This window comes from Leuresthes tenuis, unplaced genomic scaffold, assembly GCF_036924035.1.
Source record: "Leuresthes tenuis unplaced genomic scaffold, fLeuTen1.0.hap1 SCAF_24, whole genome shotgun sequence".
In the NCBI taxonomy this organism is placed as follows: domain Eukaryota; kingdom Metazoa; phylum Chordata; class Actinopteri; order Atheriniformes; family Atherinopsidae; genus Leuresthes; species Leuresthes tenuis.
In genome coordinates, this window is record NW_027325378.1 from 3,504,553 (window position 1) to 3,524,016 (window position 19,464).

General features: G+C 44.1%; 1 protein-coding gene across 1 annotated transcript in view; it reads left to right on the forward strand.

Moving 5' to 3' along the window:
• tmx3b (thioredoxin related transmembrane protein 3b) overlaps positions 1-18,888 on the forward strand; it is a 33,158-nt gene extending 14,270 nt beyond the window's left edge. The window contains exons 11-16 of the mRNA XM_072378187.1: positions 2,550-2,607; positions 2,813-2,866; positions 6,316-6,372; positions 11,163-11,292; positions 12,663-12,731; positions 16,956-18,888. Coding sequence (XP_072234288.1) covers positions 2,550-2,607; positions 2,813-2,866; positions 6,316-6,372; positions 11,163-11,292; positions 12,663-12,731; positions 16,956-17,237 — 650 coding nt within the window. The 3' untranslated portion in view covers positions 17,238-18,888. The remainder of the gene's footprint in view (positions 1-2,549; positions 2,608-2,812; positions 2,867-6,315; positions 6,373-11,162; positions 11,293-12,662; positions 12,732-16,955) is intronic.
• The last annotated feature ends 576 nt before the right edge of the window (positions 18,889-19,464 follow it).

Below are 19,464 nucleotides of genomic sequence, written 5' to 3' on the forward strand. Positions count from 1 at the left end.
TGTCCTTTTCACTCTTTACAACCAGGGAGCCAAAGTCACTTGTGAGCATTTTCAAACTGCATATTAAATACAAGCATACATCATTTAAAGTGCGTCAGCACAGTTTTATTATATTATTAAGTCCCCAATGTTTAGCAGCCCGGCCCTCAAACATATACTCTACCCCGTGGCAGCTTTAAAATAAAAGAAATCAAAGCTGGTAGCTGCTGCCGTCAGGAGTCCTTGTTGAATCATTAGCCTGACGTGTGTGTTGGGGCTGCTGGAGGAAAGCGTCTCCTTGCCCTCCAGAAATAGCCTTTGTAGCCCTTCTTGTTCAAATACGCTTTTCCTTGAAAAGGTAATTTAAGCACGAGAGTGAAATACAAACTGCCTCTTTAACAGCTGTAAATGGATGCAGAAAAATGTGCTTTCTAATATTAGATGAAGCATTTTCCTCCTTTATGCGTGTTTTTACTGGGGAAAGTGATGCTCGTCAGACGGCTGCTTCGATTGGACACGGTGTCAACATTTCCCTCCGTACCATCGTAATTGGATAAACACTGTGTGACTGATTAAAGACCTTGCAGTTTAGCCTCATGTGAATGTGTGAAAGCAGTAAAGAAAAACTGGCAGCCACCTTGGAGTCTTTCTAAACCAAGTTTCAGATTTCATGCACTTGGGCTCAGTGCAGCTGGTGGAATGACATTTTATGCTCCAAAATCCTCCATCCCACACATCATAAGTCAGACTGACACAAAAGTTGGTTCACGCATCTAAATACCAGCATGAACAAAATCAACAAGGAGCCCGAAACTGTAATTTAGCTCTATTTATGGGCCATGATTGAAGAGACAGAAACACAGACGTGGACTCAAATTGATTGCATATTGAAAGCCAAATCTGTTTGGATATGTTAGAAAAGCAGCTCTGTTTTCTTCATGGTGCACGAGGCTTTCTCCTCGGGGGGTAAAGGCAGCCACAAGGACTCAGCCAGCCCCTCCAAATGTTTGCACCAAAGAGTTGTTTCTGTGCTGCACATCAATGCTGGCTTCGCCCTCCCTGTCAGTCATATTCTGGGTAAACAATTCCATCTTTAAAGCAGTGGAGTAGAAAGCGAGCTGGGTTTTCAGATGGATTTATTAAACTAGATTACATCACTGGACACAAGCGAAGCTTTCACCAGAAACCCGTTCAGCTTGGAGGGACCGGAGCGTTTATGAGGGATTCAGACGCAGGATTCATGTCACAGCAATCGACTGAAGGACTCGAACTGTCCGGTTCGGTTGGAGGATGAAGCTGCAGAGGGCAACACCAGCTTTGTGTCTCAGCATTGCTCCAGTTCATATCTGTGGCTCACAAAATACACCAAAAGCCACATCTGGAGACTTCATGCCAGAGAATGATGGGCCATGAAACTGCTAAAGATTTCCTAATGACTTTGGCTAAAATCAGTGGCGAGCAGTTCGGGGTTGTTAACAGACCCTGAACCTTCTGCCCAGCATCCAAACCAACATCCACCTGTGAACAGCTCATTTTCCTACATCTGCACGCCTTTAACGTTGTCATGGTTACACTTGTGTTGATAATCGTGCTTTTTGCTGTCAGCTCTGTGGAAAGTGAGAAGCCTTTGACCCTTTCTTTATGACTTAGTCAACCTGTTACATGTGATTTTTAATGAAAAAGTGACCCCTTAAGAGCATTTCAAACTAGCTTTTGAGGCAGGAAAGTGACACGAACACATTGGCAACTCAGAAGTTTTACTAAGAAATAGTTTTTCCTAAATAAAGGATGTCACATGAGATGATTCTACCCTTCTCCTTTATTTTTTTTACCCATAATTGTGGCATATCCTCAATTTGAAAACCCTGGAGTGACACAGAAAAATCCCTTTGCTCCTCCTGACAATGCACTGATGAATGAAGTTTCTTTGCTGATTATGCCTGCACCGAAGAACATTCGGCTTCTACAGCAGTAGATCCAGAACACCTTGTTACTCCAAGACTGCACAGAAGTAATTATGCATATTCCCACAGGTGGAGTCCCACATGAAGCTGTGCTGTAGGAAAACACACAGGAATTAGCATGTTTCACACTGAAGATGTGATGCAGTCTAAGCCGAGGAGGATGTGATGCATACAGTCCGCCGGACTAGTAAAAGCCATCTATGTCCACCTTTCAGCATCAGGGACCAGCAGGGGGCAGGCTGGCGCTCTCCTCCAAACGTGGAGGGGCTTCCAGCCTCAAACCAGACGGCTTTGAATAGGAGCCCTTTAAAGTTGTGTAACGGTAGTCCTGTTTGTTGTGTTATGGGTTTTTGGGTTTTGAATGGCACTGAAATGGCTCTTCTACCAGAAAGTGACCACTTGTTTCCTGTCCAACCGAACTGAAAGCCTAAGTTAGTTTAGTGCTTGAGTGATGAATGAGTAAAAGCGCCCTCTGTGCCTCCTCCTTTCTATCCCCCATTTAGAGGTGATGCATCTCCCACGGAGTCCCTAACTCGCCCGCTATTGTCTTCACAGCCTCTCTTTGTGTGCTTGATTGTGATTTGTAATCCTTGTCTGCCACCTCAGGCAAACTGGTGGCGATTGGAGTCATCGATGAGAAGCACTCCACAGAGGAGAGCAGCAGGTATAAAGAACACTGAAAATAACATGCATGCTTCTTTATAAATTGCCATCATGCTGCCACAATAGCTGCGCTTAAGTGTGTGGCTTTGAAATAAAGATAAGACTTACTGTTATTGTTGGAAGCTTCCCACTAATTGCAGCCACTGGCTAAAAAAAGATAGGCGCCAACTCATGTGGTATTTCACTCTCTTCTCATTTGGTTTTAGATTAAAGAGCTTGATGCAGAGGGTGGCAAAGGAATACAGAGAACATTTTAACAGGTAAGGGCACGAATACATGATGAGGTCAGAGATGAAGACTTGTACATATATTCCAGGATGGCGCGCTCACTGGGGAATGCTGCCTGTGTGTTCACAAGCAACTTTGTCAGGGAATGTCTGTTTTTTTTTGTTGTAGCTGTTCAGTGGAGAGGTAATTATGTGAAATGTCAGCTTCCAAATATAGGTGTTCTTTTCAGCTGTCAATCACAAAGTCAACTCGGCTTGTATTAATGCATAATTCTGTGTTTTTCGCAGCTCCAGTTGTGCAGTAACGACACGGGAAGGGTATTTATGTTCTGTTGTTTGCCCTGTTCCTGTGCTGCAGAGGAACTGCTGTAACAAGGCAAATAAAAAACCACCCAACAGTTATTTTGGCTCCAGCAGTGGGAGGACAGCTGGTGACAGACACCCAAATGTTTAATATAGACGTAATGGCGTATGTGTTAGCAGGTTAATTTGGTGTGAATGGCTGGTGGCTAATCTTTCAGTTAGAGGGTTCTGCTTAAAGCTGCTGAAGTGACTCCTGCTTTTGAGTGAAGAGGTGCGTCTCAAACCACCGGCATCAAAGTTGTTCCTGCCTTCTCAGCCGATCCCATTAGGACTGATTGGATTACACAGATCTCTATCATCCGTTATAGCACTATCTGTGCTCCTTTTGAAGACTCCTGACTCTGAGAACCCCGCTGAGATCACAGTGTTCTGACACACCTAAACGTTGCTTGTAATTACAAGTCGGCGTCTGCAGCGACGCCCCCGGTGGTGGGTGGAGGCAACACAGGAGGTGACTGACGTTTGGATGAGCCGCTGCTGTTTGATGAAGTAATCGGTGTTTAGGTGGAGGGAGTAGGGGCACATGCCAGCTTTTGGCAGGCTGCACCTGGGAAAGTCTGATTTTTGGTGTGTGTTGGGTTGAAATCCTGCACCGGTCATTATCGTCTTGAGTTTTATGTGCTTCTGATAAGGAGCCTTATCACAGAGTCCCTCAAAGTGAGATTTTTTCCTGTAATGGTGTTGGGCTCCTTGGATTCCCTGGTTTAAGGCAGTTAGACTCGGGGCAACTTGTTCTCGGTGCCAGTGTGTGCTTTATAGTATCACTAAGTGCCATGTAAAAAAGATCCAGTTCTGCCCTCAGCTATATATAGGCTGTTATTGTAGTTCATTGTTTTGGTAATAAGACCCATAAATTCCCTATTCTGGTCCACTGCTCTCATCCAGCTGTTCTCTCTTAAAACACTGTTTTATTTGCCTTCAACCAAACGACACAGAAGCTAACTGGCCACAGAAAGCAGCGTAGCTTTTATTAGCAGAGAAATTGTTTTGGGCTTTGCACTTGAATCCCAACTCCTGATAAATCTGAAGATTTCCCACTAAGCCGATATCGATAGTGCCTGATTATAATTACTCAATTAGGACCCCACCCCAACTCCATTATCCTGCTGTTGTTGTCTTTTCCTGCTCCCACTGTGGAAAACAGGAGGTTCAAGTTGAGCTTGATGCTGCCTTACATGTTAATTTAACACTGGCTTTGGGAAATTGTCAGAAAAATCTGTGTATCTTGTGTTGTATAAAGATTGAACAAGTTGTACCAGCGCAAAATGATGATTATTGGTATTATTTTATTATTATTATGCTCTAGCCTCGTTGTTACCTATTAGTTCCAGCAGTTTTTGTCACAGCCAGTGGTCGACCCAACATATAATTCCAGTTTTTGACAACTCAGAGCCTGCAGGTGACATAATTTAGCTAGAATTAAATGCTGTGTAGCTAAAATGGTCAAAAGATGCTCATTTTCCTTGAGGTGTTCACTTTGTCCCACTTTGGCATGAGAAAACATCTCTTCCCCATTAGAAATACACAACTTCACAGATAAAACTAATAAAGTTTTCCACATAAAACCCACAAATAGTTCCAAAACATTGGGCCTTTTAGTGCAACATTCAGAAGGACTTACAGGAACCATTAGTCGCATCCCTCCTCCTCCTCCTCCTCCTCCTCTCAGTAAGTTATCCTCCCTTCTTGGCCAGCCGCTCGCTGCTCTTGCCAAGAAGTGTCGGAGTGAAGATGAACAGATCTGTAAATATTGAAGCAACTGAGGCAAAGTACAAATAAACTACAAATGGAGTACAGTTCAGTTTAAACGTCACATTTTGTGTGTCTCAGTTTGCCCCCCCCCCCCCCCCCCCCCCGTTACTCTTGGAGGTAATTTTCCACTGTTTTACGAGCTTAGGTCTCAGTCTGGTTTACTATTGGCAGCCGGATTATCTGTTATGTTTACAGACTTTTTATATCGCATCCACAGGATTTGCCATGCAGTTCATAAACATGTCATTCATAAAAGTGCAGACAGTATTGTTTTGCACCCGGGGGAACAAACGTCCTCGATGTTGCCATGATTTCATATGAGTACAGCGTATATGCAGAGGCTCCTATCATCAGTCATGCAGTGGAAGTTTCCTTGCTTCCTGGACTTCCTTCGTCTACCCACAATACAATCTGCTCAGACATAGTGCAGCGCAATGAGATACAAATTGAATTTTTCCTCCTGCCTTATCGTTTAGAGAAATCACTTTTCTGTGGCAGAAGAAATGAGGAGAAACGGCACAGGACAGAGCTTTGGGAGTATTTTTACAAAAGTGATCTCCAGTTTTCAGCAGCAACAGCGTTCGATTCCATTCATCAAGATTTGTGTGGTATTGTGCATTGAAGTTAGTGTCTCACTTTGTGCTAATGTTGCTAATGTTGAGCGATATTATCGATACAGCGATATGTGTCAATATTTTGTTTCACGATAAAGTATCGCTTTTTTTTCAGCCGCGAGTGAGTATCGATTTCTTTATTTATTTTTTTTTTAGCAAACTATTGAAAATTCAGACGTTACAATTAGTAAAAACACAGAACATTAACATAATACAAAACAATGCCGGGGGGGGTCATATTATACAAATCAGTGATAAATTAGTTGATAAAAATGTTATAAAGAGCATAGCTCAGTGGTTTTGATGCTTTTCGGTTTATAGAATGTAGGATTGTTGTAATTTATTGTTTGAGCTCCTTCTCAAAAATGAAAAAAGATGGTTTGTGATTAGATAATTTGGATTTGTGTTTATGGTATTTAGCAAGTAAAACAAGCAGGTTGATGATGTAATATTCACAACATAAACATGAGTCTGAAGACATGTTTGTTTGTTAGTTTCTGTCTGCCGGTGTTGTCCTTCCGGGTCAAAGGTCGGACCAACAGTCCAATCAGTGACAAATCACACTGTCCCTTTTAAAATATTTCAGAAAATGATGTATTAAATCTAATCGAATCGTTGGCTGAATGCCGTGTTTCGTATCGTGAGCTTAGTGTATCGCTACAGCTCCACCAGAGAGCCTTCATTTGACTATATTCTGTTTTTTGGTTGCACCGTTTCTCTTTCTGATGCCTCTGATTTTTGTTGTATCTGCAGAGACTTCCAGTTTGGCCACATGGACGGGAACGACTACATTAACAGCCTCATTATGGGGTGAGTGTCTCATATCCAGCCTCTTCCTCTGCTCTCATGTCATTCTCCTCTTTCTCAGCCTCATGTTACCTTCTGTCAGCCACTTATCCAGGTCTGCACCAGGTTGTAATGCCAGCCTTTGCCATTAAAGGCTCCTTGTGGAGAAGTCAATTACACCGACTGACTGTCATTTCTTTTTCAGTGCTCTTGGCAACTTTAACCCTCAGAAATCAGACACACGAACAGCATAAAGATGCTCACGGTGTAAGAAGAGCACCCTATCGGATAGAATATAGGAGGAAATTTTAGCTGAGGCTGTGTGTGGATTAAATCTACAGTGGTCATGTGTTTTAATAGCTTGCCACAGAGCAGCACTAATGATGCACTTAGACCCTGCTGCAACAGCTTCGTGCTCGGTCTGAGGCCTACTGTTAGGGTGTCATGTTCAGAGAGACCCTCCAACTGACACGCCACGCTTTTAATTAGACAGAAGCCCACTAGTTTTACAGGCCAGCCGGGCTACACCAGTCGGCCTGTCTGTTTTGTGTCTCGTAACTTGCAGTATCTCATTATGTGTGTCTGTGTAATTTGGTGTGAGAATCTGCAGGCATAATGGGTCCGCTGCTGGATTTTATTTTAATTTGAGCATGTTATTGTTTGCATGAGAGAGATTATAGCAGACATGGTCTCCTAAGTCCTGTGTAATTAAGTCAGTGTGTCAGTGAGCGTAGTAGAAGTCGGATTTAAAATATGACTACATTAAACCATCAGAAACCTGGTACACAGCTGACATTACACAGGCAGTGTGCATATTTAAAGATAAAAGACATGATTAGCACTCCTAATTTTGTGCGGGTTCATACAAAATGCATTTCTCTGGGTTTTACGGGACTGAATTTGGCTGCTGTAGTGCAGGATTAATTGCCCTCCTTTGAGGAATGAAATCCTGGCCTGTCAATGTCCACTAATCCTCTCCCATAGGAGGGCCATAGAAATAAATCTGATGGCTTTTTGTCTCCCTCTCTGTCATCACCACGATGCTGTTTTCTGGCATCAGGGGCACAAACACTTCCACGAATGCTCACGTGTGCGAGAGTGAACCCCTCCAAGTCGTGTTTGTCTTTGTTCAATGTAGGATTAGCTCGATCTTTTAAATAAACCGTGAAAAACCCGGCTTGAGGGCTGACTAAAATGTCTGCGTGGACGACACTTCATATCAGAGAATAACTTTAATCCAGTCATTAAAAAAAAAAAAAAAGACGGCTGGGTGTTAATTGAGTCGATTTTTACACAAAAATGAATCCATACTAAATTGAATTTTATTTTAATACTGTTTTGATTCGGCTTGTGCTAACAGCCTCTTGGCTTTAGCTTTGCTGAGCCTTTCTTAAGGAAAGGAAACTGTATGTCAGTTATTCAGGAAGTGGACTGAAAATCAGTGGCAACAGGTCTTATGGAGGGATGAATCCTCCCCAGAGCCCGGACCTCAACATTATTGAAGCAGTGTGGGATCATCTGACAGAGAACGGAACAAAAGGCAGCCCACATCCAAAGAAGAGCTTTGGGATGTCCTTCAAGAAGCCTGGAGAAGCCTCAGGCTGTGCTGGAGAATAAAGATGCTCATTGATATTGACTTTCAAGCTCATTAGGATTAGAAACTCTGGTGGCTAAAGACTTTTGCATAGAACTGTGCATGTCATTTTTTATTTAAAAGACAGGAAGTGACCCTTTATCTTGGCAGCCTCACTCCCGGGCATAGAGGCTAATCCATTGCTTTAAATGGGTGCCATCTGCTGGAGTGGGCTGCATGTAAAGCGAAAGTATGCCGTGTGTTTGCGTGTGTATTCATGTGATGGCAGATCTCAGCTGGACAGGAGTGAGTCGCTGATGCCTCCAACATGTGTGTGTTTGCACTCCTGATCTCAGCTGGGTGGTGGGTGGGGACAGTGATGGATATATGTGCGAGTTTGTGCAATTTGTCGCCAGGCTTAGTAGCACCACGGGGATGTGAGGTGGCAGCACGGTGATGGACTGTTTGTGTGCCTGTGTGTGCGCACATGCGTCCAGGATACCTTATCTAAGTCACACTTCGCTGTTGCACACGACGTGTGGAAGAGGGATTGCTTGTTTTTACGACCGTATACCTTATCTCACTGAGGTTTATAAATCCTCTGCCCATTTGCTGAAATTATCAAGCTTAGGGGTTTACAGTACAGTGTTTACTGTACAGAGAGGTCTGGACCTGTTAGATTCCCTGTTTGTGCCTCAGGACAGACACAGTTTCTTTCCTCTGGACACTCTGAAGTTCACCTGCCAGCTATAGCAGTTTGTAATGGTCTCTTTAACTGTGACTGGCACAAAGCACCTGAGTTTCACAGTTTGCATAAAAGGCAGAAGACGTGCCACTGAATGAAGTCAGGCTGCATTACTTACGCTACGTTCACACTGCAGGGCTTACTGCTCAGTTCAGACTCCAGTGTCTCAGCCCTAAATATGGCTAATGGATGCTACACGTGTCAGCCTGTCAGTTCTGGAGTTGTTGTGCAATCAGAACCAGCATAATTATGGCGAGTGAAGCAGGGAAGAAGAAGCACACGTTTTAATGTTGTGTGATGGTGTCTGCCATGATGCGTTCTGCCTCCTCCAGCGCAGTATTGTGACGTGAAAGGCGGATGTAATGCAACATGATGATCCGATTTAGGACCACATGTGAAAGTGGGCTGGATCCAATGAGAAAAAATCTGCTTTGTGCAGTTCAGACTGTCATAAAAAATCAGGTGTGAGTCACAAATGGGCAAAAAAAAGTCAGATTTGGACCACTTTTGCCTGCAGTGTGGTGGAAAGTCATTCTTTTAAAGCCTCTTAATGCGCCGTGGCGCCCCCTGCAGTGGTGGGGTGGAACAACACTGTCGTGAAAGCACAGCTCTGCCTGAGCCTGTTGTCGTGCTGAGGAGACGGACAAAGACCCCTCCACCGAAGCTTTAAGGCAACAATGTGGTGTAATGCTACAGGTCTTTGCAGGGAACAAACTTCCAAGATTTGGGAACATTTCTGAGAAGAACTTTTTTCCAGGTTGGTCTGGAACAGAACTGAGGCTTTATCCGTGCGGCGGAGACGATGATGATAAGGTTATCGCTTTCGTTTTGATGTCTGCAGAGGAACACACTGCTGCTCTCATGTTGTGTGTTTTCCATTAGTCGTGATCCAGAGCGCTAAAGTAACTGACTGGAGTAGATAAATGTGTCATTATTTTTATAATAGGAGTCAACCACGGCCTCAATCTTCTCTGGTTAACAGTGTACACAGAACAGAGGGGGAAACGATCACGATTGTGTTCTTTTCATTAATTTAAATCTGCACAACTTTACCGACAAAGCAAAGCAAACAAGACCGAACAAGAGCTAATCATTATTACTTAGTGATAACAGCAACAAAGCTAAGTCTGAGCTGCCTCCAGCAGTTAAATCCAGTCTGATGTTCGTTATTGTCCCATTTCTTGCTTGTACACTTTTATCTCTTCTTCCACACCTCCTCCCATAGAGTTATCTTCTTTCCCCCAAAACCTTTGGCCTCCTTCACACATGCCTTTGATTCTGCTCTGCCAGCTTGGCGTGTGTAACGACACGGTGATGTTCATCAGGAACAGCAGCGGGTTAAGCTTGACTATTACCGTATTTTCTGCACCATAAGCTGCACCTAAAAGCTTTAAATTTTCTGAAAAACCGGCCGTGCGCCATATAATCCGGTGCGCTTTAAGTGTGCACCGGATTCCAAAATCTGTCACGGATACCGCCATTTTGAATTTACCGCGGGAGCTCTGAGCATTCATCGGGGCATTAATCCCCCTCTGCATCACTCACCGCTCTCCCTTCGCGCCGCTCACCGCCACGTTCACTTTAGACGCGCCTCTTCGCTCTGTACATTGGAAAAAAATGGCAACTGGCCACTTCCGTCGCTCGCTTTGCATTTGGTGTGAATCCAGGCGGATCCCAGCCAGTCACTCTGAATGGGGTGAAGATTGTATCGGGCTCATACTTAGCGATTGAATCGTGTCATCATTGGCGCTTTTGCCCATGTCCCAGTGAGAGTCTGTTCTTCAGTCTGAGATGGGTGATGCAGACCGATGTGCAGTTTATAAACCATTTCCCGCTGACACAGGGACGTAACACATACACCACTGTGCTGGCAGCGATAAACCAATCAGAGAACATTATGTACGCCTTATAATCAGGTGAGCCTTATGTATGGGTTAAGAACAGAAATTAGCCCCATAATTGAGGGTGAGCCTTATAGTCAGGTGCGCCTTATAGTCGGGTGAGCCTTATAGTCGGGTGAGCCGTATAGTCGGGTGAGCCGTATAGTCGGGTGAGCCTTATAGTCGGGTGAGCCTTATAGTCGGGTGAGCCTTATAGTCGGGTGAGCCTTATAGTCGGGTGAGCCTTATAGTCGGGTGAGCCTTATAGTGTGCAAAATACGGTATTTGTAATGGTGACGGTGTGTCTGCATTTGTTGTGGTGAAAGTGTGTCGTTGCCTGGTTCTTGTTGTGTGATGTGGTACCAAAAAGCAAAATGTGGTCACGCTAGGTTTGTAGCCAAAGTTCTGAAGTATCTCAGCCCCGGTCGGCTCCAGGGCAGTTTCAGGCCTGGAAAAGTCCATCACAAAGGTTGCTGTGCTCATAAACGAGTCAGAAGCACAAAGGTTTAAGGTTCACAAACTTCTCCTGTGACGCCTTGTCTTGCAGTTTGTTCCTCAAGAATCCATCTGATATTTTTTAACAGACGATTAAAAGCTGTTTTCTGCTTTTCCACAGGGAGGTGACAGTGCCCTCCGTTATCATCCTCAACACTTCCAACGAGCAGTACTTCCTGCCCACTGAGCCGATTGAGACCATGGAGCAGCTGGTCCAGTTTATCAGCAGCGTCTTGAACGGTTCTGCACAGGTCAGAAATGCTCCACTCATCTCCCTTCTCTGGTCTCTGTTTATGCATTCGGCTCAGTTTGGCCCTCTTCCCCTTGTGTTGCACCGCTGTAATCGCGCAGAAGTCGTCATTAATCAGGCACGTTGCATCGCTCCAAAAGATGCATCTTTGAAAGGTCCTTTAGCATTTCTATTGCTGCCCCATTTTAAAAGAATTCTGTCTTTCCAGTCAAACACTGAGATTAGCACGTGTGTTGCAGTGTGCACGGTTTTCTCCAGATGTATGAAACCATAAGTCAAACAGCCAGAGGTCCTGTCCTTTTTTTCCAAGAAATGTCTGGGCTATTTTTTGCTTGGTAAAACAAACCACCTCCCACGAAATAAGCAGCAGCAGAAACCTCCGGATTTTTGCTGTCCATTTCCTGCCAAAGCCTGGACATTTTCAGCCTTTTCACGTCATGGTGGTAACGTCTGCTTTCTCAGCGCTGGTTTGTGCTTCGAGGACACCGAATAATGCAGAAATGGTAGCTATAGTTACTGTGGATTTAAAGGGTGAAGAACTTCTCCCCCTAAGCAAGAATAAAATTGTTTTATTTTATTTTTGTGCTTTTCACGGAAGCATGAAAGAGATGAACTGTGGAATAAAGATTTTGACTCATGTGAAGCATGAACCAGTCATAAGAAGGCAGAGTCAGCAGCCTGTGGCATCTCTCTACCAGTTTGATTTTTTCCAGCTCAGTTTTTAAAGCCCCCATCTTTTCCTCCTTTCCACTGAGAGGAAAAAAACAGCTCCAACGTGTAATGAAAATGCTTGTAAAAGCTTCTGATACCACTCATGGAGCCCTCATGCAGCACAAGCCCAGAGTGTAACAGCTGCTTCCACAAAGTCCACTAATTCTCTGGTGCCCACCGTGGAGCTCCCTCGCAGAAGTCCCGCTCAGGCGGCTCATGCTAATTGGACATCCTGATGAATTAGCCTCAGGACTGATCACTCTTCGGCTGCCCAGGTGCTTTTGCCAACAAATGAGCTCAGATGGAGCAGAGCTGCTGGGCAGTAAACAAACTAGAGTCGGGCACATTTGGTCATTTTGAGCAGGGAAGCAGTAAATTCATACACTCCCAGTTCCAAAAAAAAGCTGTGTAAAATGTAAATAACAGCAGAATGAGATGATTTCTAAATGACAAAAACCAGTAATTTATTCACAACAGAACAAAGAAAAAGTATGAAAAGTTAAATGTGATTTATTTTTTTTTGTTCTGTGAACTGTTTGATTAGAGGTTTGCAATTAAGATAATTTCCCTGAGTAACTCTACAAATTGTAGATAGTTAATGTGGTGGATATAATTCTGGGATTTATCTCCTCTGTTTCACTAAATTGTGTCTTCCTGCAGGCATATGGAGGCGATGGCATCGTTCAGAGGATCAAACGTGTGGCCTTCGATGCCAGGTCCACCGTTATGGTAAGACCCCGGGTTTGATTTAAACCTTTTGACAACTTACAACAGGTTTTATGAACCTGTTGGGGCTCTTGCACACCAGAGCAAAGTGAAAAACCAGTGCTGCGTCGCTTCATGTCTGCAGCATCCAGGCAAACAAAATAGGACTTGAAAGCATTGGCATCCAGCTAATGGACAGGACACAATATACGAAATAAAGAAGTCATCAGCGTTGGTGCATTCCTACTGTAGGAACCTTCTGCAGTTCCTAGAACCTTTTCAGGAATCGGGCCGTTTTTTTTTCGTGAATTCGGACAAACAGGAACTAGGGAACTAGAACCATTTTAGCTCCTTCTCCGAGGTCTTTTCTGGTTTCCATAGCAACATGACGTAGGTGTTTGGTGGCTGTAGCTCCGCCCCTTGTCTGAAATGTTTCCTCATACGACACGGACCCAACCGGCGCCTGTTTAATAAGTTAAACTTCGTCTCCTTTGTCTGCGGCGCTCTGCTCTCCTTCTTTCCTCCATGAAAGGAAGAAGTATCGCCCGCTGCTGGATTCTTCGTCTCCTGACTCTCGCTGTGCGCTCTTCCAGCCTCCATCTTAGACGCCTGATGTGATCGTCCATGATTAATATCACCGCCATGCAGACCGTGAACACGGTGGCCTCCTCGCTCTCCATGTTAGCTTCTTGCTGCTGTTGTTTTCTTCTCTCCTTACTTTTCCCGGGTTCTGTTTTGTTGTTGAGTGGCGCTAAAGTAACACGTCTGTCGCAGACGGCTGCGTCACATCAGTCCCTGTCGAGGCCCCCGACTCATTTGAGAATGGAAAATGAAACGGTTCCCCTGGGGAAGGACAGGTCTTAGAACATCTGTCCGAATGCGGCTCGTCTGACGATGCTGATGCTGCATAAATGACAGATTTTCGGCGGCTTGCTGCAGACATAGACCACCTTTAAATGAATGTTCCTCACTGTTCCATTCAGACTGACTATGTGCTCTGCTTTTAATACAGAAATGCTGCTTTTATTTTTATTTAGGGTGGTAAGCTGATAATATCTTGTACTGATAAATTAGATTACCTCTGTTTAAGCCCACTTTAACAGGATGTCTCTCTTGACCTCTGCAATTAGCCCATGATTATATTCCCCAGACATCTAATGGCCAATTTTACAGAATAATGCTTCTGCAGATATTCTGTTTGTATAAGCAGGGTTAATATTGGACATGTAGTTCTGGAGCAAAGGCAAGAGATGCCCATGTGCACTTTCCCTCGCTGAGAAGAACGGCGTTTAGAGGACAAGGTTGGGCATAGAGCTGAGAATATACAATGAAGGCAGTAAACGCAGCATGGGGAAAAGGAAACGAGCAGCAGAGCAGGAGGAGGAGTGGTGAGGGAGGCGAGAAGAGAAGAAGGGCAGGCCTCTGAACTTGCTTCTCCTCCCACTTTCTTCTCTTAAGTAGCTGGTTCTTTGGGGAGAACTAGTGTTTATTTTGCCGTGGGTGTGATGGGAATGCAAATACAGCCGTGCCGTAATGCTTCTCAGTTGGCACACTTGTACTGTAACCCTCGTTAAAATTTCTACTCGAAACAGTGTCCTTGAAATGGAAAATGATAGATTTTAATGCATAGACATTATAGTGACTTCTGACCTTGGATACCAAAGTACAGAGAAGCATGTGTAGAGACATTTACTGATGATTTAAAGTGTCTGATCAACAGTTAGGAGAACCAAAAACAACAGAGTTTTCGTTAGCTTTTCATTAGCTGCTGCACAGATGTAAAAATCCACGTGTGAAGGATTGAGTTCCACGCATGTGAAAGAGCTGCAACTCAACTCACTACTGCTTCCCTGAATCTGACAGGTGACATGATATCACAGAGAGGAAACAAGCATACCCTCGCTCCTAAAGAGCTCAAACCTAAATGATAGGAGCATTAGGAAGCAAGCGCATTAGGCCGGTGACTCACACTAGCATAGGATTCCCGTCCTTACCTCATCGAGCATCACACCTCCAGTAATTATCATCCCTCTTCTACCGACAATGACTTGAGGGAACCTGAGTATTTCTCTTCCTCTATACTCAGTGGCTGATGCAAGATGGGACCAAATGCCCCCCCTAAGGTACTTTTCCTCTGATGTAGCTTGCTATATTAATGCCAAACGGGACATTTGTCACCCAGACCAGTTTTAAAGGGACTTGCAAAGCTGTCTTTCAGTTGATCAGTGCATTGTTGTTCCCAGAGGAGACGAAGGCTTGTGCATTTCACAGGAGTGGTGTGGAAAATCTGTATAAAAGGGATGAAAGAGCGCCTTAATTATGGACACGGAGAAGATCTCCAGAGCGACGAGATGGCTTTGAGCATTTACCTTTGTGCCGTTTCTGATGGGTTTCACAGTCTTTGACTGAAAGATGTTAAACTGTTGCATTTCTAATCTGCAGGCTGTTAAAAAATTAAGACGAATTTAACTTAAGATAAAGATAAATCTGCAAATTTACTCTCAGGAAGTAGTAAGCGGTGCACGTGCACGTTGGCCATGTTTAGCTGCTCGTTCTTTTCACAGCTCTTTTGTTTCGTGTCTTCTGTCTCCACGGTGAGTTAGATCAATCAGTCAGCCTGCAACCTTTGGCAAACTATGTCACCTCTCTGCACAGAGAGATGCTCGTTCATCTCAGCTGCATGTGAGCATGTCACGGTGGATGGGCTGCATGCATGTGAGCGTGCACAATGTGCCTTGCACACAAGGCTGGATTTATTTATCGATCCCGGTTCAAACTGTAGCGACTGCAGATGAAAGAGTAAAGCTCTGTTCTGGTCCTCACTGGAAAGCCAAAGAAACTACAAACATCCTGAAAAATTAATTAACACGAAAACATTAAAGCCTGCGTGAGTTTCTGCAAACGAGTTGTGACTCGCTCACAAAGCTTAATGGTGCAATGCAAATGAATGAAGAAATGAATCCGTGACATCATGAGTAAATCAGAAAAGCCTTTGGATGACGTAGCAACAAGATTGTTGTGACTTGAAGCAGCTCAACTCCACCCGACAGATAAGTTCTTAGTGTTTTTCTTGCTTTGTCTCGGTATGTGTGAGGTTGAGTAATGAGGGCAGGGCTGGCCTGGCCCATTAGGGCAAAGACCTGAGCCGTGGGCCCCATTGACCCCCATTTCTTCTTCGTGTCTAATGATGTGTGCATGCATCCCGTTTCCTCTTAAGTACCCATAATGGACAGAACACATGTCAGACTGTGCATGGCAGCTTCATTATGTTTCACCCTCAGGTCCGTGGGAGGCTGGTTGCATTCGACAGATAATCAGACAAAGCTGACGTCTGGTTTTTCTGGTATTGATTCAGCCTGACATTGTTTTCATGTTGGCTGATTGTTTTGTCCTCAGCAGTCTCTGGAGAGTAACCGTAGATTGGAAGTAAAAACCAGGACCGTAATATTGCTCATCGATTTGTGGACTAACTTTCTGAAGCTTGGGGTTTGTTTTTTGGCTTTTACAGTCTTGGATCTCTGATGGTGAAAGTGTTGAAAGGGACTGGAGCTCTCACCTGTAACTTTTCCTAATTATACAGAAGTTTTAACAAGAGTCGTTGGGATTTACTTCTTCCAGGAGGAAAGTGGTGACATGCACTGGTTGAGCTTTATGCTCGTGACAATCATGTGAGCTGTCCACAGAATTGAACATTTATTAGAGATTTTGGACACCAAATTATGAAATTTATCACTAACTAAGACGCCTCTGTACAGTTTTCTTCTTCATATGTCTCATGTAAGCGGGTCACGATGGGTGTGGACCACCAGTTAAAGTTATTTGGGTATAAATATTGGATTACAACAAAAAGAACAGCTGTGAGAAGGAGCTTTAACAAGCAAATGCACCCCCATGTGCACATTGCACTCTTCAGCCTGATGTTAAGATAGTCTGTAAGTATAAATTCACATCTGTGGGTCCTATTAAAAAGCAAATTTGCCGTAAACTTAATCCACTCGGAGATTTGGGCCCCCTTTAGGAGCGTGTCCTGCTTTTTCTGTGTAACCCAGACTTAATTAGGAAAAGGGAAGAACAAGGTTTAGGCAGGAGATTTTGAGTGAATGTTAATGCATGCGGAGGATTAATGCTTTTCACCTCTGTGTGCGCGCCATCATTTCCGATGGTCCACGTGCACTTTTCTCAAACCTTCTTCCTCCTTTCACCTTTTTGTTTGCCGCTCATCTTCTGTTGTCTCCTTTCCTGCATCAGTCGGTGTTTCGCAGCTCTCCGTTGTTGGGCTGCTTCCTGTTCGGCCTACCGCTGGGTGTAATTAGCCTGATGTGCTACGGCATCTGCACAGCTGAGTCGGATGACAGCTTAGATGACATGGATGCGCTCAAGAGGGAGGGCCTCACCGATGAGGAGGAGGAAGAGGAGGACGAGGAGGAGGAGGAGAGGCAGCACCCTGCAGAGCTCGAGGGCCCTGAAGAAGGAGACGGCGAGGCGGAGGATGTTGGAGAGAAAGATCCCGACGAGAAGAAAACCGATTAACACAGGTGCACCTGCTGGATAGAGGATGATAGGCCCAGTCAAATGCAGTGACGTGAAACGCAAAGACATATCTGTGTAATAATATTCTGCTTCTTTGTTTTTCATCTCACTTCCCTTCAAAGCCCCTCTAGCGCGCACTGTCCTCCCGTCTTTGAGTTCAGCGTATCGGTGTGTAAGGTTGGCTGCTGCGTGAGGCCGCTGAACTCAAATAAACTCAAATAAACGCTCTTCAGAAAAAGAAACATACCACCTTATTTATTCTGATTCTGAAACGAGACGTTACACCAACCACTTAGAGGTAAAAAGCCCCATTGCATCTTTCCCAAACTGTTGTTTTTTCCTTTTCCTTCTGATCTCCAGCTGTAGAAACGGATCAGTTCTGCCTTTACGGCTCAATAGGAAGTGACTACGCTGAGATGTTCTGTTTACCGCCTCTCCTGAACCAAACTGTGTGTATTGTTACTGATTTGTGTGAAAAGTGCCCAGCAAGGGAGATCTGCCATAAAGGAAACGTGCTTTTTCTAATGTGTGTTATCACCTTTCTTCTTTTTGTTCTTCAAGGGGTGCAAAGTACAGTCGTACCTTTCAACTTGTTTCTGTCTGTCAGCCACCTGTTCATTTTCTGTTGAAAGAGCGTAATTTGTATCATTCCCAGAGATGCCAAAAACATGTCAGATCGATCTTTTTTTTCTTTTTACCCACCCAAAATGACCACCCTGCTGTAAATGTCTCATATAGACGGGTTCTACCTGTCAAGCAAAAGCCATAACATGCATCAGTGGCTCCTGTGGCTCTTAACAACTCATATTCCTCAGATAGACAGGATTTGTCTGTTTCCCTATTTCGTTCTGTCCTCCATCACTGGTTTTTATATTGAATTTGCTCACCTGGCAGGTTCAGGTGTACATCCCACTGCAGTGTGATGTACAGTGAACATAAAGAACATCAGGACTTCTTTGTTACAGCCCACTCTTGTCACTTGGTCTTAATGCTTAGAATCCTAATAAAAAACTCTTTATCCTAGTTCCCTTTCAGTAACAGCTGAAATCCTCCAGGGGTTAAGGCTTCTTCTTATTTAATCCACTATACCGGTCTATTTCAAGTGTAATAGTTTGTTTTTTAATATAAAAAATGCACATTAAAGTCCACATTATTAGATTTGGAGTCCAGAGAGACGACTGTAAGGTCATGAAAACATGTGTAACTGCAAAAGAAATGCTAGAAATGACCCTTTTCCAGGAAAGATTAGTTTTTTTGGTGAATATCTATGAAAACTGACACCACTCTAATGTCTTTAAGACTAATTTGAAGCCAGTGCCAGTGGCTGGTGAGCTTTGCTTTAAGCCCGGAGACGGGGAAACGGCTCCTGTGGCTCGGTCAGGGGGTGATAAAGTCTGCCGCAGCAGATCATTAACCGGCAGAAAGCACATGAATTTCATCTTGCTGTTTTTGCCTCAGAAACTTGATCAAGTTGGGCGCCTCAACACAAGCACAGCCACTCTTTTTTACAGATGGAGGTTATCTGTACTTACTACTGTGAAGCCGCACTGCCCTCGCCTTGCCTTCTGCTCTTCGTAGTTGCCTGCCTCTCTGCCAAACTTCCTCTTTTGATTTGAATTGAGAATTTGAAATGTCACACTTTATTACAGGTTACAAAGACTGAAATAAAGGTTGTCCTCTTTTTTTCTTGTGCACTGGTGTTTTTTTCTTCCTCCTTTTCCATTTACTGTTCTTTATATGCTAATGTAGTGAGTTACATGTGCAGAAGTGTCCTGCCTCAGCCAGGATTAGGTCAGACTTCTTTATGGAGGGAACATAGCGCAGCTGAATCTTCCCAGCCACAGTAATACTCCCTGTAATAAGTTGAGAAATCTGGAGACTGCATTTATGTGCCAAAATATCTGAGTTTCTCAAACCCAGGATGTATGTAAATGCAGTCCTAGTGAGCATGGATGTGTTCGCAGCTCCGGGCTTCCAGTGATGTTATTTTTCTGGGGCAGAATTGTTGCATACATCATTAATAGTGAGAAAAAACCCAAGATTTGGTGCATAAGTTTTAATTTATTTGGGTTTTCTTACATCAAAGGAGAGTCACAAATATTCATAGAGCCTCATAGATTATTGATTCTGCGGTGCTTGGAAAATGACAGACTGTCCTCAAAGTTTTCAAGGCTCTAACTTCCTGTTAGGGACTTTATTGACTGCAGCTGGTAGCTTCTGTGTAACA